Source organism: Takifugu flavidus, chromosome 18, assembly GCF_003711565.1.
Source record: "Takifugu flavidus isolate HTHZ2018 chromosome 18, ASM371156v2, whole genome shotgun sequence".
In the NCBI taxonomy this organism is placed as follows: Eukaryota; Metazoa; Chordata; class Actinopteri; order Tetraodontiformes; family Tetraodontidae; genus Takifugu; species Takifugu flavidus.
Genome location: NC_079537.1, coordinates 10,579,151 through 10,590,135, shown reverse-complemented (window position 1 = coordinate 10,590,135; position 10,985 = coordinate 10,579,151). Strand labels below are relative to the sequence as shown.

The window sequence follows — 10,985 nt, the reverse complement described above, 5'->3', positions numbered from 1 at the left end:
TTAACTTTGGAGTTGTTGGAGCAAAAATAATTTGTTTCCCACCCTTAAACATTCCTCTGATCAACCTTTATATTAGAGCTTTTCCATTATGAATTCAGGACATATATTTAAATAAGACTTTATTAAGTTCATAAGAAAAGCTACATGTCACCTTCCTTATGACAGCAGAGGCTTCGGCTCCATTAAATAAGAGATGGGACGTCATCGGCGCCGGCGCTCCAGCCAGTGAGGCGGCGCTCACGAAGACAGCGTCAATCTTCAGTCTGCATCGGTTCGGCTGTACGAGTGTCTTTGTGTGTGTGTGGGGGGGGGAGCAGCTTCCTTCAGTCTTCTACCTCACCAGCGTCCCCCTTCGTTTTGGGTTCCTGCCACCAGTCGGCTATGAAGGACTCCTCGTAATCCCCCATCCCCTCGAACTCGGTGTCGGGGTGCTCTGACTGGGAGGAGGCCGTTTCCTCTGGACTCACCACGTCCTGCAACAAACCCGAACCCTCAGTCAGGAGCAGCAGTTGTCGTCCCCCCCCCCCCACACACACACACACACACACACACACCCACACACCGACCCCATCCTCAAAATTCTACTTTCTCACTCTTTTGGGTCTGCGAGTCACGTTTGCAGCCTGTAACTCACCGCCCCCTCAGGTCTACTGCTACTTTACACCCCCTGCTCCCCCCTCAGGTCTGCTGCTGTGCTCGGATGGGGGGGGGGGGGGAGAGGCCCACCCGGCAAATTAGACGTGGCCAACGGCTCCCAGTCACATTCCACATGCTGCTGACGGAAAATACAGCCTCCCTCCTGCTTTCACTTCCGCTGCCTTCAGCCCCCCCCCTCCTGGATCCTTTGCTGCTTCACTCTTCCTCAGACTTTTATTGTTAGAGTGAGGTGATTTGAAGATGTTAATTTGCCGCTACAGTGTGTTTTAGCCATCATAATTGCCACTTGTGGCTGCAGGAGAACTGTTGGCGCCTTTTGATGAATATGTGGCCCTGTCATGTGGTCTCGTTTCAAATGAAAAAAGACCAAATTAATAGTCATTATTGTCTGGAAGCAAAAAGGAAAAAGCAGCCGCTGTCAGTCAAACGCAGACACTGACAAACACACACACACACCCCCACAGTGCTGGAGACAAAAGAGCATTTCTGATGTTCCCCGAAGATCTTTTTCATTCGCTAACAAAGCTAATCAGCAGCTTCATCGTGTTTTTGCGGATCGGCGTCGGGACCGTACCTCCTCGTCGGTCTGCAGATAGTTCCGCGCAAACTCCAGCATCTCCCTCTGCTTGGTGGTCACGTTGAAATACACGAGGGCCTCCTGAAAAACAGACGGCAACATCAGCTGTTGTGCTGAAGCAGAACAAAGTCGCCAGGAGCTCTCGTCCTCTCCACCGATCCAGAGCCACAACGGTTGGCGCCAGGATCACGTTCAGGTCGGCAAGAACCTGAAAACGCGCCGAAAGGCAGCAAACGTGCGTGCGACTCACGGGCCGTGGCTGAAAGTCGCTCTCCTCCAGCCCCCACTGCTCCCGGTAGAAGCGATAATACTCCACATTCTGCCGCATCACCTGGTCTTTAGGGTCAAACAGCATGTAACTGGCCGCACATGGGGCAGCGTTCTTCACGTCGTTCACTGGAAGAGGTGACAGAACCGAGTCAGCGCGGTCCAAAAGCCTCCGCCCAGAGGGGCGTCTTCTGCCGGCGCTCTTACATTTATAATAGGAAAACTGAAGGTAGTGATACATGGTGGCTACAAACTTCTCCACAAAGAAGCCGCCGACGCTCGGCGTCAGGTTCTCCTCACATCTGACCTTACAGTCCAGAACGTCCGTGTAGAGATCTGAGGGAGGAGAAGCAGATGAGGCGAGCACGTCGGTAACGGCGCCAGTCTGGAACTGGCCTGGTCTTACCTGCCAGCGTGGGGTAAAAGTCTTTGAACTCTAAGATCTCGTAGGACCCCTCACATCCCGCCACGCAGCTCTTGTATATCTCAAAATACTGCGCCAGCGCCTCCTCCATGTTCCGGGCGCTGCTGCTGAAGTCTCCGCTGTTGTAAAGCGTCACGCTCTTCAGGAAAACGCTCTGGAAAACAAATGTGACAAGGTGAGTCCGATGTAGGCGCCAGGACGCAGCGGTGGGGCGGGAATACGCACTTCGTAAGGCTGCTCCTCGTGGTCGATGAGGTATTCCTCCACGTCCAGCAGAGTTTTGTAGTAGTTCATGTTCTTGGTCAGTTTGTAATCATCTGGGTTCTTCTTCAGGAAGGTGTGAGCCGCTGCCACCGCTTTCTCCAGGTTGTTGAGCTGTAAACAGCAGACGGTCCGTTAGCCGCATCATTTTCCCACATTTGGAAAATCTGTTTGGATCCAAGTCTGAGGTCAGAAGGTCAGTTTGTTCTGATAGAGAATCCATTAAAAGTCAAGTTATTGTCCTTTTCGAGTCCTCATCAATCAAGAATTTTCCACTGGCCACAGCAGGAAGCCGAGAAGACGGTTCCAGTCAGTTTTAGTTTGATTTTTAAATCAACTTTCGTTTGCTAGAATAGAACATTTGAATCTGAATCAAATTGAATGGGACTTTAAAATGCTCACTGTCTCGTTGCCTCAGCAAGGTTTTAGAATAATTTCTCTCCTCTTGCTGGGGGATTAATTACAGGTATTTTACACCACTGAGGGAACGTTCTAGAAGTTCCCACTGAAAGTGTTTCTTTTGTGAGTTAAACCTTCTTAAAGACCGCAGAATCAGCCGCGCTTTATTGGAGGATGTTAACTTATTTGTCTGGTAAGCAAAGGCCGACCTCAGACAGAAGAATAGGGGGTTTGTTTCGGGGGGGACACGCAGAGACGTGGCACATGCTCAAACTGCTGCTCAGCAGGCAGGAAAACCATGACTCCCAGTTTAAACGGAACCAGTTTGCAGGTATTTTAATGGAGTCTTCGCCACCGTTGCGCACAGACACTTTCAACAACGTTAAATCTTGTGGTAACTGATGAGTTTGTAGGACCAGGTGGCCAAAAGCCGTTCTTCACAACAGCTCCGTGACATTCCTCCCACACCCCCCTCTCACCTGGAAGTGAGCATACTGGATGTACTGGTACGGGATCCTTTTCTCAAAGATTTCCAGTAAACTCCTCTTTGGGTATGCGATGTTGAACACTGGGAATTCTGCTTTGCACTTCTTCAGGCAGGCGGCTCTCAGGAGGATGTGGCGCATGACGCGGAGGCTGCTGTCGGCGGGCGCGCTCTCCATGTTGTCCCGGCTGACGGAGCTGCAGTTGCGGCTGCACAAAGTCTCACTATCCCGCAGCAGCCGGTGGAGCCGCAGGCTGAGCTCCAGGTACTTGATGCTCTCTGCCCAGTTCTTCATCCCGTACTGCTCCAGCGCGTAGCTGTACGCCGACTCCAGGGGCATGATGTCCTTCTGGGGGAAACTTTTTAAGCTGTACGTCTCATACTGGGCGTCCACCAGGGCCGACAGGAGCAGGGCCAAAGACAAACTGGTCAGAAGCATCGTTCACCTCCACCGGCTCCAGCAGGAGGACACTGTCCTAGTGGCTCCACAAACTTCCCCCGTTTTCACCGGAGAATTCGACTCATGTCTGCCTGCACGTAGACTGTGAAACCCGCGTAAAGACAGATACCGAAAACAGGAACTTCCGCTCAAGCCCTTACAATTAAAGCTGAATGGCGCATTTTTCTAAGGTTAAACACTATTTGTGTGTTTGTTAGACAATGGAAAGCATTTAGAATTGCTTACTGCATAAAACTGATATTCTGCTTATTTTTATATATAACTGCAATAATGCATATACCAAATACAAAGAAAAACAAACGCTTTACTTTGAAAAATAAATATATTTCCGGTATACAGTCTGACGATCTAGTCTGACTTGACGATCATAACAGTCGGTAATTGTATTTTCCGTTTAATGCCAATGAACAAAAACAATATGAAACTACTGTTTTAATCTGTTATAATGTACGATTATGCCAGGTCCTAACGTGTCATCATAAATAATAATGATAATAAACAATGTGAAGACTTCTCAAAGTTTCCAACTTGCTGTATTTTTTCCCATCTCACGATGCATGGTCGATTACAACTTAGTGATTCATAGGTGCTGATTTTCTTAGTTATATGAGCTGTGGTGTGCTATTTGGGATGTTTTTATGAGCCGTGGGCCTTGAAGAAGTCCATCGGAGTCCATCTACGCGACCGACTCTTTGGGCCGGGCCTGTGAGCCAGGATTTACACGTTTGCAGAATTCCACCGGAGAGGGTGGAGACCCGGGGCCCGCTGCTCCTCCTGCTGCTGCTGGGACACTTCAGAAGCCAACACACACGTTAAGCAAAATAAAACACGGGGGGAATATGGCCAGTTCAATTCAAATGCCATTAAAAGGAAAATTAGAAGATAAATTGCGCACCTAACTGTAATTAGTGCCAGAGTGGGTTTGTCGAATAATGCATAATGCCACAATTCTTTTTTTATGTCACGATTTCAGCAAATACACTGCTGGTTTATGCCTAAATAATCACAATTTTAACTACGATTGACATTTTATTCTGAAAATGATTATATGCCCAATATAATAAGAGGTGCAAACTAATGTAGGTGGATTTGGGCAGGTATTTGTCGTGGGCTCCGACGGGTTGAAATACTTTTATTTTTTAATCCTAACCGGAAGCAGCTGGTGTAATTTCCGCAGCCTTTGCGCGGTGCTGTTGGTCCGGATCTTTGCGTTGTTTCTCTCCAGTCAAGCCGCATCATCCCGCTGGCAGACGGGCTTTCTGCTGTGCCACCTTCCGCGGCTGTTGCAACAACTTTTCCGAATGGAACGGGCCAAACTTTCGCTTTTATTCGCCCTCCATGCGGTCACCGTGGTCTGTAGCGGCGGACTGCTGGTGGACGTCGTTGTGGATCGGTACGAGATACCGAAATATTGTCCCCGAGAAGTTGAAACAGAAGATTTTATCCGATATCATTTCAACGGAAGCTTTTATACGGACGGAAAGAAGTTTGACTCCAGGTGAAGTTACAGCAAAACCCACTGTTTTCCTCCATCGAGCTGTTAAACCTTTTGCGTGTCGGTCTAGAGAAAGTTGGTCTAAACCCCCTGAACATTGCTAAAATATGTTAGCATGCTATGATTTTAACCACATTTGACGTGTCCTTAAGTAGACACATATGTACATGCGTGTATTTTCTTTATTATAAGGATGGGGGGGTGGTGGACTCTGGAATCTGTGCAGCTGAAATAATAACTGCGTGCTTTTTGCTGCTTTTGTTTGTTTGTTTGTTTGTTTGTCCTTCTCTGCAGCCATGACCGAGGCAAAGCCTTCATCAGCCAGGTGGGTCTGGGTCGACTCATCACCGGGATGGACCGAGGTCTTCAGGGCATGTGTGTCGGTGAACGCAGGCGGATCACCATCCCGCCACACCTGGCCTACGGGAGCATCGGGACAGGTGGTCCGAGCCTCCCCCGCCTCCAGCGTCCACGCCGATGTGTGTATGTTGATGACGTGCGTTCTGCTGACAGGCGGCGTGATTCCTCCCGACGCCGTGTTGGTGTACGACGTGCTCCTTCTGGACGTGTGGAACGCCGAGGACAAGGTCGAGATCCGTACAATCAGCAAGCCTTCCAGCTGCAACCGCACCACAGCGTCGTCGGACTTCATCCGATACCACTACAACGGCACCTTGCTCTCCGGGGAGGCCTTCGACTCCAGGTGAGCAGACTCTTGTGTGGGACGCCAACATGTCGTGTGATGTCAGCGGTTCTTCCTGCCGTTTGTGGGCTCCCCAAACACTTTGCGTCGTTCCTCCCTTAGTCATTCGAGGAATGCGACCTACGACACCTACTTGGGTCAGGGTGACATCATCAAAGGCATGGACGAGGGTCTCCTGGGCATGTGTGTGGGGGAGAGGAGGATCGTCATCGTCCCACCCTTCCTGGCGTACGGAGAGACTGGTTCCGGTACACATTCTGGGTCAAATTCCCAGTTTATGCTGCATGTCTCTGCAAGACGGAGCAGCCGGTTTCCTCTGTAGCTCCGCGTGTGTAACGGTGCCTGGAAGGCAGCAGGAGAACCACAAACATTCCTTGACATGTGACGCTGCCTTTTCCCTCGCAGGGACTCTGGTGCCTCCCCAGGCCACGCTGGTGTTCGACGTGCTGCTGGTCGACGTCTTCAATCCCAAAGACGACCTGATCGTGGAGGTGAAGGAAGTACCCGATGGGTGCACGCGCAGGTCGGCGGTCGGGGATTACATCCGCTACCACTACAACGGGAGCTTCCAGGACGGCACGGCCTTTGATTCCAGGTACCTCGGGATGGACCGTCCCTCCTCAGAATGTAGGTCGAATAAACCGACTCCCGTTTTTATCAGTTATCAGCGGAACAGCACCTATAACACCTACATCGGCCTGGGATACGTGATCCAGGGGATGGATAAGGCCCTGCAGGGTCTGTGCGTGGGGGAGAAGAGGCGGATCACCATCCCGCCTCACTTGGCGTACGGTGAAACGGGAGTCGGTGAGTCCCGCACGTGCGTTTAGGCTCGTTTGAGAGCGCCTTCCTGATGTTTTCCGCGTTCCCGCCACAGGGGAGCTCATTCCCAGCTCCGCCGTTCTGGTCTTTGACATCCACGTCATCGACTTCCACAACCCCAAAGATCCGGTGCAGATCAAAGTGATCCACAAACCCGAGGACTGCAGCCTGACCAGCGAAGCCGATGATTTGATCCAGTATCGTTATAATTGCTCCTTAATGGATGGAACCCTGCTCTACTCCTCGTGAGCGCCCTCTGCCGGTCACTCTGCCGCACTGCATCCTCAGCTGCATGTCATCCTTGCTGCCTCCTCTTCCGGCAGATCTCCGTGGAGCTGCGTGCTGTCTGCGCTCCAAAAGCGCGCATGCCTGCGTCTCGATGAGCCCACACGTGCACGGCATTTTGATTTCGTTCTCCATTTTCAGAGACCACTTTGACTCGCCTTCCTTTACAACTCTTGGAGCGGACAAAGTGATCCCAGGTCTGGAGAAGGGCTTGCGCGGGATGTGCGTGGGTGAGAGGAGAGAGGTGGTCGTCCCGCCGCACTGGGGACACGGTGAAAACGGAGGTGAGTCGTCTGAAATGCACAGGTGGCGCTTCAGCTCCTCTCAATGCTCCGTTCCCGTGCGTCTGCAGCTGGAGGAGTTCCCAGGAGTGCAGTGCTGTTCTTCCAGCTGGAGTTAGTGGAGCTGCAGAAGGGCGTTCCGGAGGGGTTCATGTTTGTGTGGCTGGGAGACGGGCCGGACGCCCTTTTCCCTGCCATGGACCTCAACGGCGATAAAGAGGTTCTGCTAGAAGAGGTACGGCTGAAAACGGTAGAACAAGCCACGCGCAAGCAGCGAGGATGATGGTTTGTCCCTTTTCTTAGTTCTCAGCCTTCATCCGGCTCCAAGTGGAAGAGGGGAAAGGTCGTCTCCGTCCAGGGGTCGACCCCGACAGCATCATCAGGGACATGTTCAACAACCAGGACCAAAATAAGGACGGCAAGGTCACCGAGGACGAACTGAGCCCCAGAGAGGACGACAAGGCCGAGAAAACCGGGCGGGACGAGCTGTGAACTGTCTCGGGTAAGGCCGTCGCCATGGCGACCGCCGTGCACTTACTGTGAAGAGCATTTCTGGGACACACGCGCTGTCGGTGACGGAGCGAGTTCGCTTTGCTGGGTTGAGTTAAAGGCCGAGGTTACGTCAACTGTTCCGGTTAACCTGAGAAGATCCACACGTGCACATCTGGACCGGGTCTGAAACACCTGTTTGGGCTCCCTCTCCCACAATATTACATTTATACAAATCAGTAATCGACACAGTGTCAATGTTTGTAAAGAATATCAGAGATTGTACAATTCAAACATTAACTTTAATACTAAATGAAGAGCGACTTCATTTGTTGTGTACAGATCAGAATGTATAAATGTTTGAAAAGGAATGAAAACATTTTCCTGTGAAACGTGCTTAGAAATGGATGATTCGACATGTTATTTCACGATGGAAAAGGTAAAAAGGGCAAACTTTTAGATGGTAGAAATGTGAGTGTATCAAAAGTGTTCTGAGAAAAAAAAAGGACATTTTAAACAGCTGCAGTAAAATTATACAACATGTAAAAGTACAAGGCTGTGTTTCTTTTCCTTATTGGGCCCTCGGACATACAAAGTTATACTTTTTTGAGGTTTTTATGGTTCATTACTTTTATGAACTAGTGTCACAGAAAATGTGCGTAAAAATACAAGTTGTACGTTAAACTTGTAGATATACAGTAAAGGAAAAGATCCACCGCTGCTGAAGAGGATTTAAAAAGCCCCAATAAGCCCCACGTATTCTCTAAATGAGCTGATATATCCCAATTCCTGCTTTATGTTCCCATTCCCAATACAAAAACAACCTAAACATCTGACCTCCATCTGTACAGCAGCAGCCTCAGAGGAGGATCTGAACATTCTTATTCCGGCTTATAAAAGGCAAAGCGTTCCGAGTGGTTCTTCCTCAGGGGACGCACCAGAGAGTCCAGGTCACTGGTCCGGCGGTGCAGCCTGACCTCTACTCGGTTCCAGTCAGGTACAGCAGAATGGCGTTGGGCACCTCCATCGTCTCGTCTTTGACCAGGACGATGTCGTAGGAGTCCAGGTAAGCTTGCTTCCTCTCTTCCACCTTGGAAAAAAAGAGGAACTGTGGCAGCACTTTCCGGAAGCAAAGGTAGGTTATGCACGTCCGTCTGCTGAAGGTCACAGACAGATGCAACACATCTGGAATTAGAATACCTTATCGTTGAGAAACCCGATCTTGAGGATGTTTTGCATGTCCTGCACACCGTCCGCCATGTTCAGATCTCCCAGAGAGTCCCCGAGCAGCAGCACGTTGGGCCGCGCCCGAAGCTCCTGGAAGTGGCCGGTGTTGAGCATCGCGCCTTCTCGTTTATTGTAAACGTGGATCAGCTCCCCTTTGAAAGCTCTCAAGACTCCCTGTAGCAGCACATCTGGATGGTTAGCACGTCAGCGTTCCAGTCTCCACATCACATCAGCCTACGACGTGGACACTCACCGCTTCATCAAAGTCCATGTAGTTGGAGAAGACTTTGACGTTGGGGTGGAAGACCCCCGCCTGGCGAATAACCTCTTCCAGAATGTCTCCTACGCCAGCAGAAAAGATGAGCAGTGGGACGTTGTGCTTGTGCAGGTGGTCAAAGAAGAGCTGGAAGCCATCTCTATTAAAACACAGACATTCCCAAATGGTTCCAGAATTCAACAGTATAACTGTTCTTGGGAAAGTCTTCCCACCTGAGCATAGCATCAGACTCATTCACCATCACGGCCAGGTGGTCTTTCTTTATCGCCTGCTGGATCAGCAGGTCGTGGGCTTTGGTCCACCTGTGCAACGGGACGAGCATCATTCGTTAAACAACTCAACTCCACAGTAACCCTGACGGCATTTCACACTCACCACTCCACCATCAGAGGCAGCTTTTCCTCCACTGACAGTGAACTGTCAATCTCTATGGGGTAATATGTGTCCAGCAACTCTTTCAACTGTGGGGAAATACAACAATTAGGAAAAAATAAATAAAATTCAAATAAAGACAACTGCAACATTTTACCCCATAATGGCACTTTGGAATCAAAACCACAAATGTGTTAAAAACCCCGATGTTAGAACGTAACAATCTAAACAGGTCTGAGGATTACTGAAGCAACGCAGGTGCCACATGACTGGAACCAAACAGGAGGTAATAATAATAATAATATAATAATAATAATAATTAATAATAATAACAATAACAATAATAACATGTCGTGACGCCTGACCCCGGCTGAGGTTTGAATTATGGTAAATGTCCACCAGGGGGCAGAAGAACACCAGCAAACCCTTAAAGTCGCCAGACTTTGTACAGCTTTTTAGATCAATTAACCCCCCCCCCCCCCCCCCCAGAAAACAAGGTTAATCTCTGAGATATGCGATGATAACATTGTTCATGCCTAAATAAAGAGGAGCTATGGTGCAGCCTCGCTTACCTTTGCTCTGCACTCACTGGAGATGAGTTTGCTGTTGTCCATAATATCTACAAATAAGATTCAAATGACAAGCAAAAGGCCCAAAAAAACAACTTTTAGATCTGTGACTCCTCAAGTTGGATTTAACTCAATAGAAAACTTACTGTGACAGGTGGGACACCTTTTTCCATTGTAGGCAAATCGTGTTAATGTCATGTCAAAATCAGAAATCACCTGCAGAAAAAAAAACGCATCGATTTAATGGAAGCTTTTAAAAAAATATATATACTGTATATATATTAAACTCTTTCTCTTGTACAACCTGTAGGGTGTTGAAACCAGCCTTCACCATACTCTGCATGATCTCCTGCACCTTCTGAGGGTCTCTCATAAACACTGAGGGTTTGGAGAATTCTGGAATCTTGACAGTGAAAACATGCGCTGGTGTGAAAGACATTTTAAAACCTGAAGACGTTTAAAGTAACACGGCTAACTGGGCTGAATATCACATGGAAGCTAACTTCTTAAAAATGCTGAAGCATTTGTCATTTACCGTCAAACCAGACAAATAACAGCTTTATTGCAAATACGCAACGACGTCCACCTTAACAAGAGAGCGTCACTCTGAGGAATATCTTAAATAATGTAACGATATGATACCGGGCTTATTTTCCGCTAACACTCACGGCTACAAAGGCAGCTAGCTTAAGTGCATTTTCGTACACATGAAAGTATTTTCAATTTTTTTTAAATTTCGCTGAATGAAATTACCATTTTCTTGCTGCCGGTTGAGTTCCTCTTTATCAATTAGTCAAACAACGTCTCATTAGCAAGTCTTCAGCTAGGTTGTCAGTAACCGATGGTCTCTTTCGATCCTACGTACGCGGAGCTGGTTGCGCGTTACGAAGTTCAAATGATGCCTTCCCGTCCTGCCGCAAACGTCGAAAATTTTAA

General features: G+C 48.9%; 3 protein-coding genes across 3 annotated transcripts; 1 reads left to right on the top strand and 2 right to left on the bottom strand.

Moving 5' to 3' along the window:
• Positions 1-102: 102 nt before the first annotated feature.
• Positions 103-3,635, bottom strand: p3h4 (prolyl 3-hydroxylase family member 4 (inactive)). Its single transcript, XM_057014264.1, has 7 exons — positions 3,065-3,635; positions 2,151-2,300; positions 1,908-2,079; positions 1,709-1,837; positions 1,485-1,630; positions 1,232-1,315; positions 103-473 (listed from the first exon to the last, which is right to left on the bottom strand). Exons 1-7 carry the CDS (start codon positions 3,506-3,508, stop codon positions 324-326), a joined length of 1,275 nt encoding a protein of 424 aa, XP_056870244.1. The 5' UTR covers positions 3,509-3,635; the 3' UTR covers positions 103-323.
• A 1,088-nt stretch (positions 3,636-4,723) lies between these two features.
• On the top strand, positions 4,724-8,121 carry LOC130514607 (peptidyl-prolyl cis-trans isomerase FKBP10-like). Its single transcript, XM_057014252.1, has 10 exons — positions 4,724-5,027; positions 5,319-5,464; positions 5,538-5,727; positions 5,830-5,975; positions 6,133-6,322; positions 6,389-6,534; positions 6,605-6,794; positions 6,976-7,118; positions 7,187-7,350; positions 7,419-8,121. The coding sequence occupies exons 1-10, from the start codon at positions 4,831-4,833 to the stop codon at positions 7,605-7,607; spliced, it is 1,701 nt and encodes a 566-aa protein (XP_056870232.1). The 5' UTR covers positions 4,724-4,830; the 3' UTR covers positions 7,608-8,121.
• Positions 7,885-10,969, bottom strand: LOC130514614 (cytosolic 5'-nucleotidase 3-like). Its single transcript, XM_057014267.1, has 9 exons — positions 10,803-10,969; positions 10,354-10,452; positions 10,196-10,265; positions 10,053-10,099; positions 9,484-9,569; positions 9,321-9,410; positions 9,085-9,247; positions 8,805-9,005; positions 7,885-8,694 (listed from the first exon to the last, which is right to left on the bottom strand). Exons 1-9 carry the CDS (start codon positions 10,803-10,805, stop codon positions 8,584-8,586), a joined length of 870 nt encoding a protein of 289 aa, XP_056870247.1. The 5' UTR covers positions 10,806-10,969; the 3' UTR covers positions 7,885-8,583.
• Between the last annotated feature and the right edge of the window lie 16 nt (positions 10,970-10,985).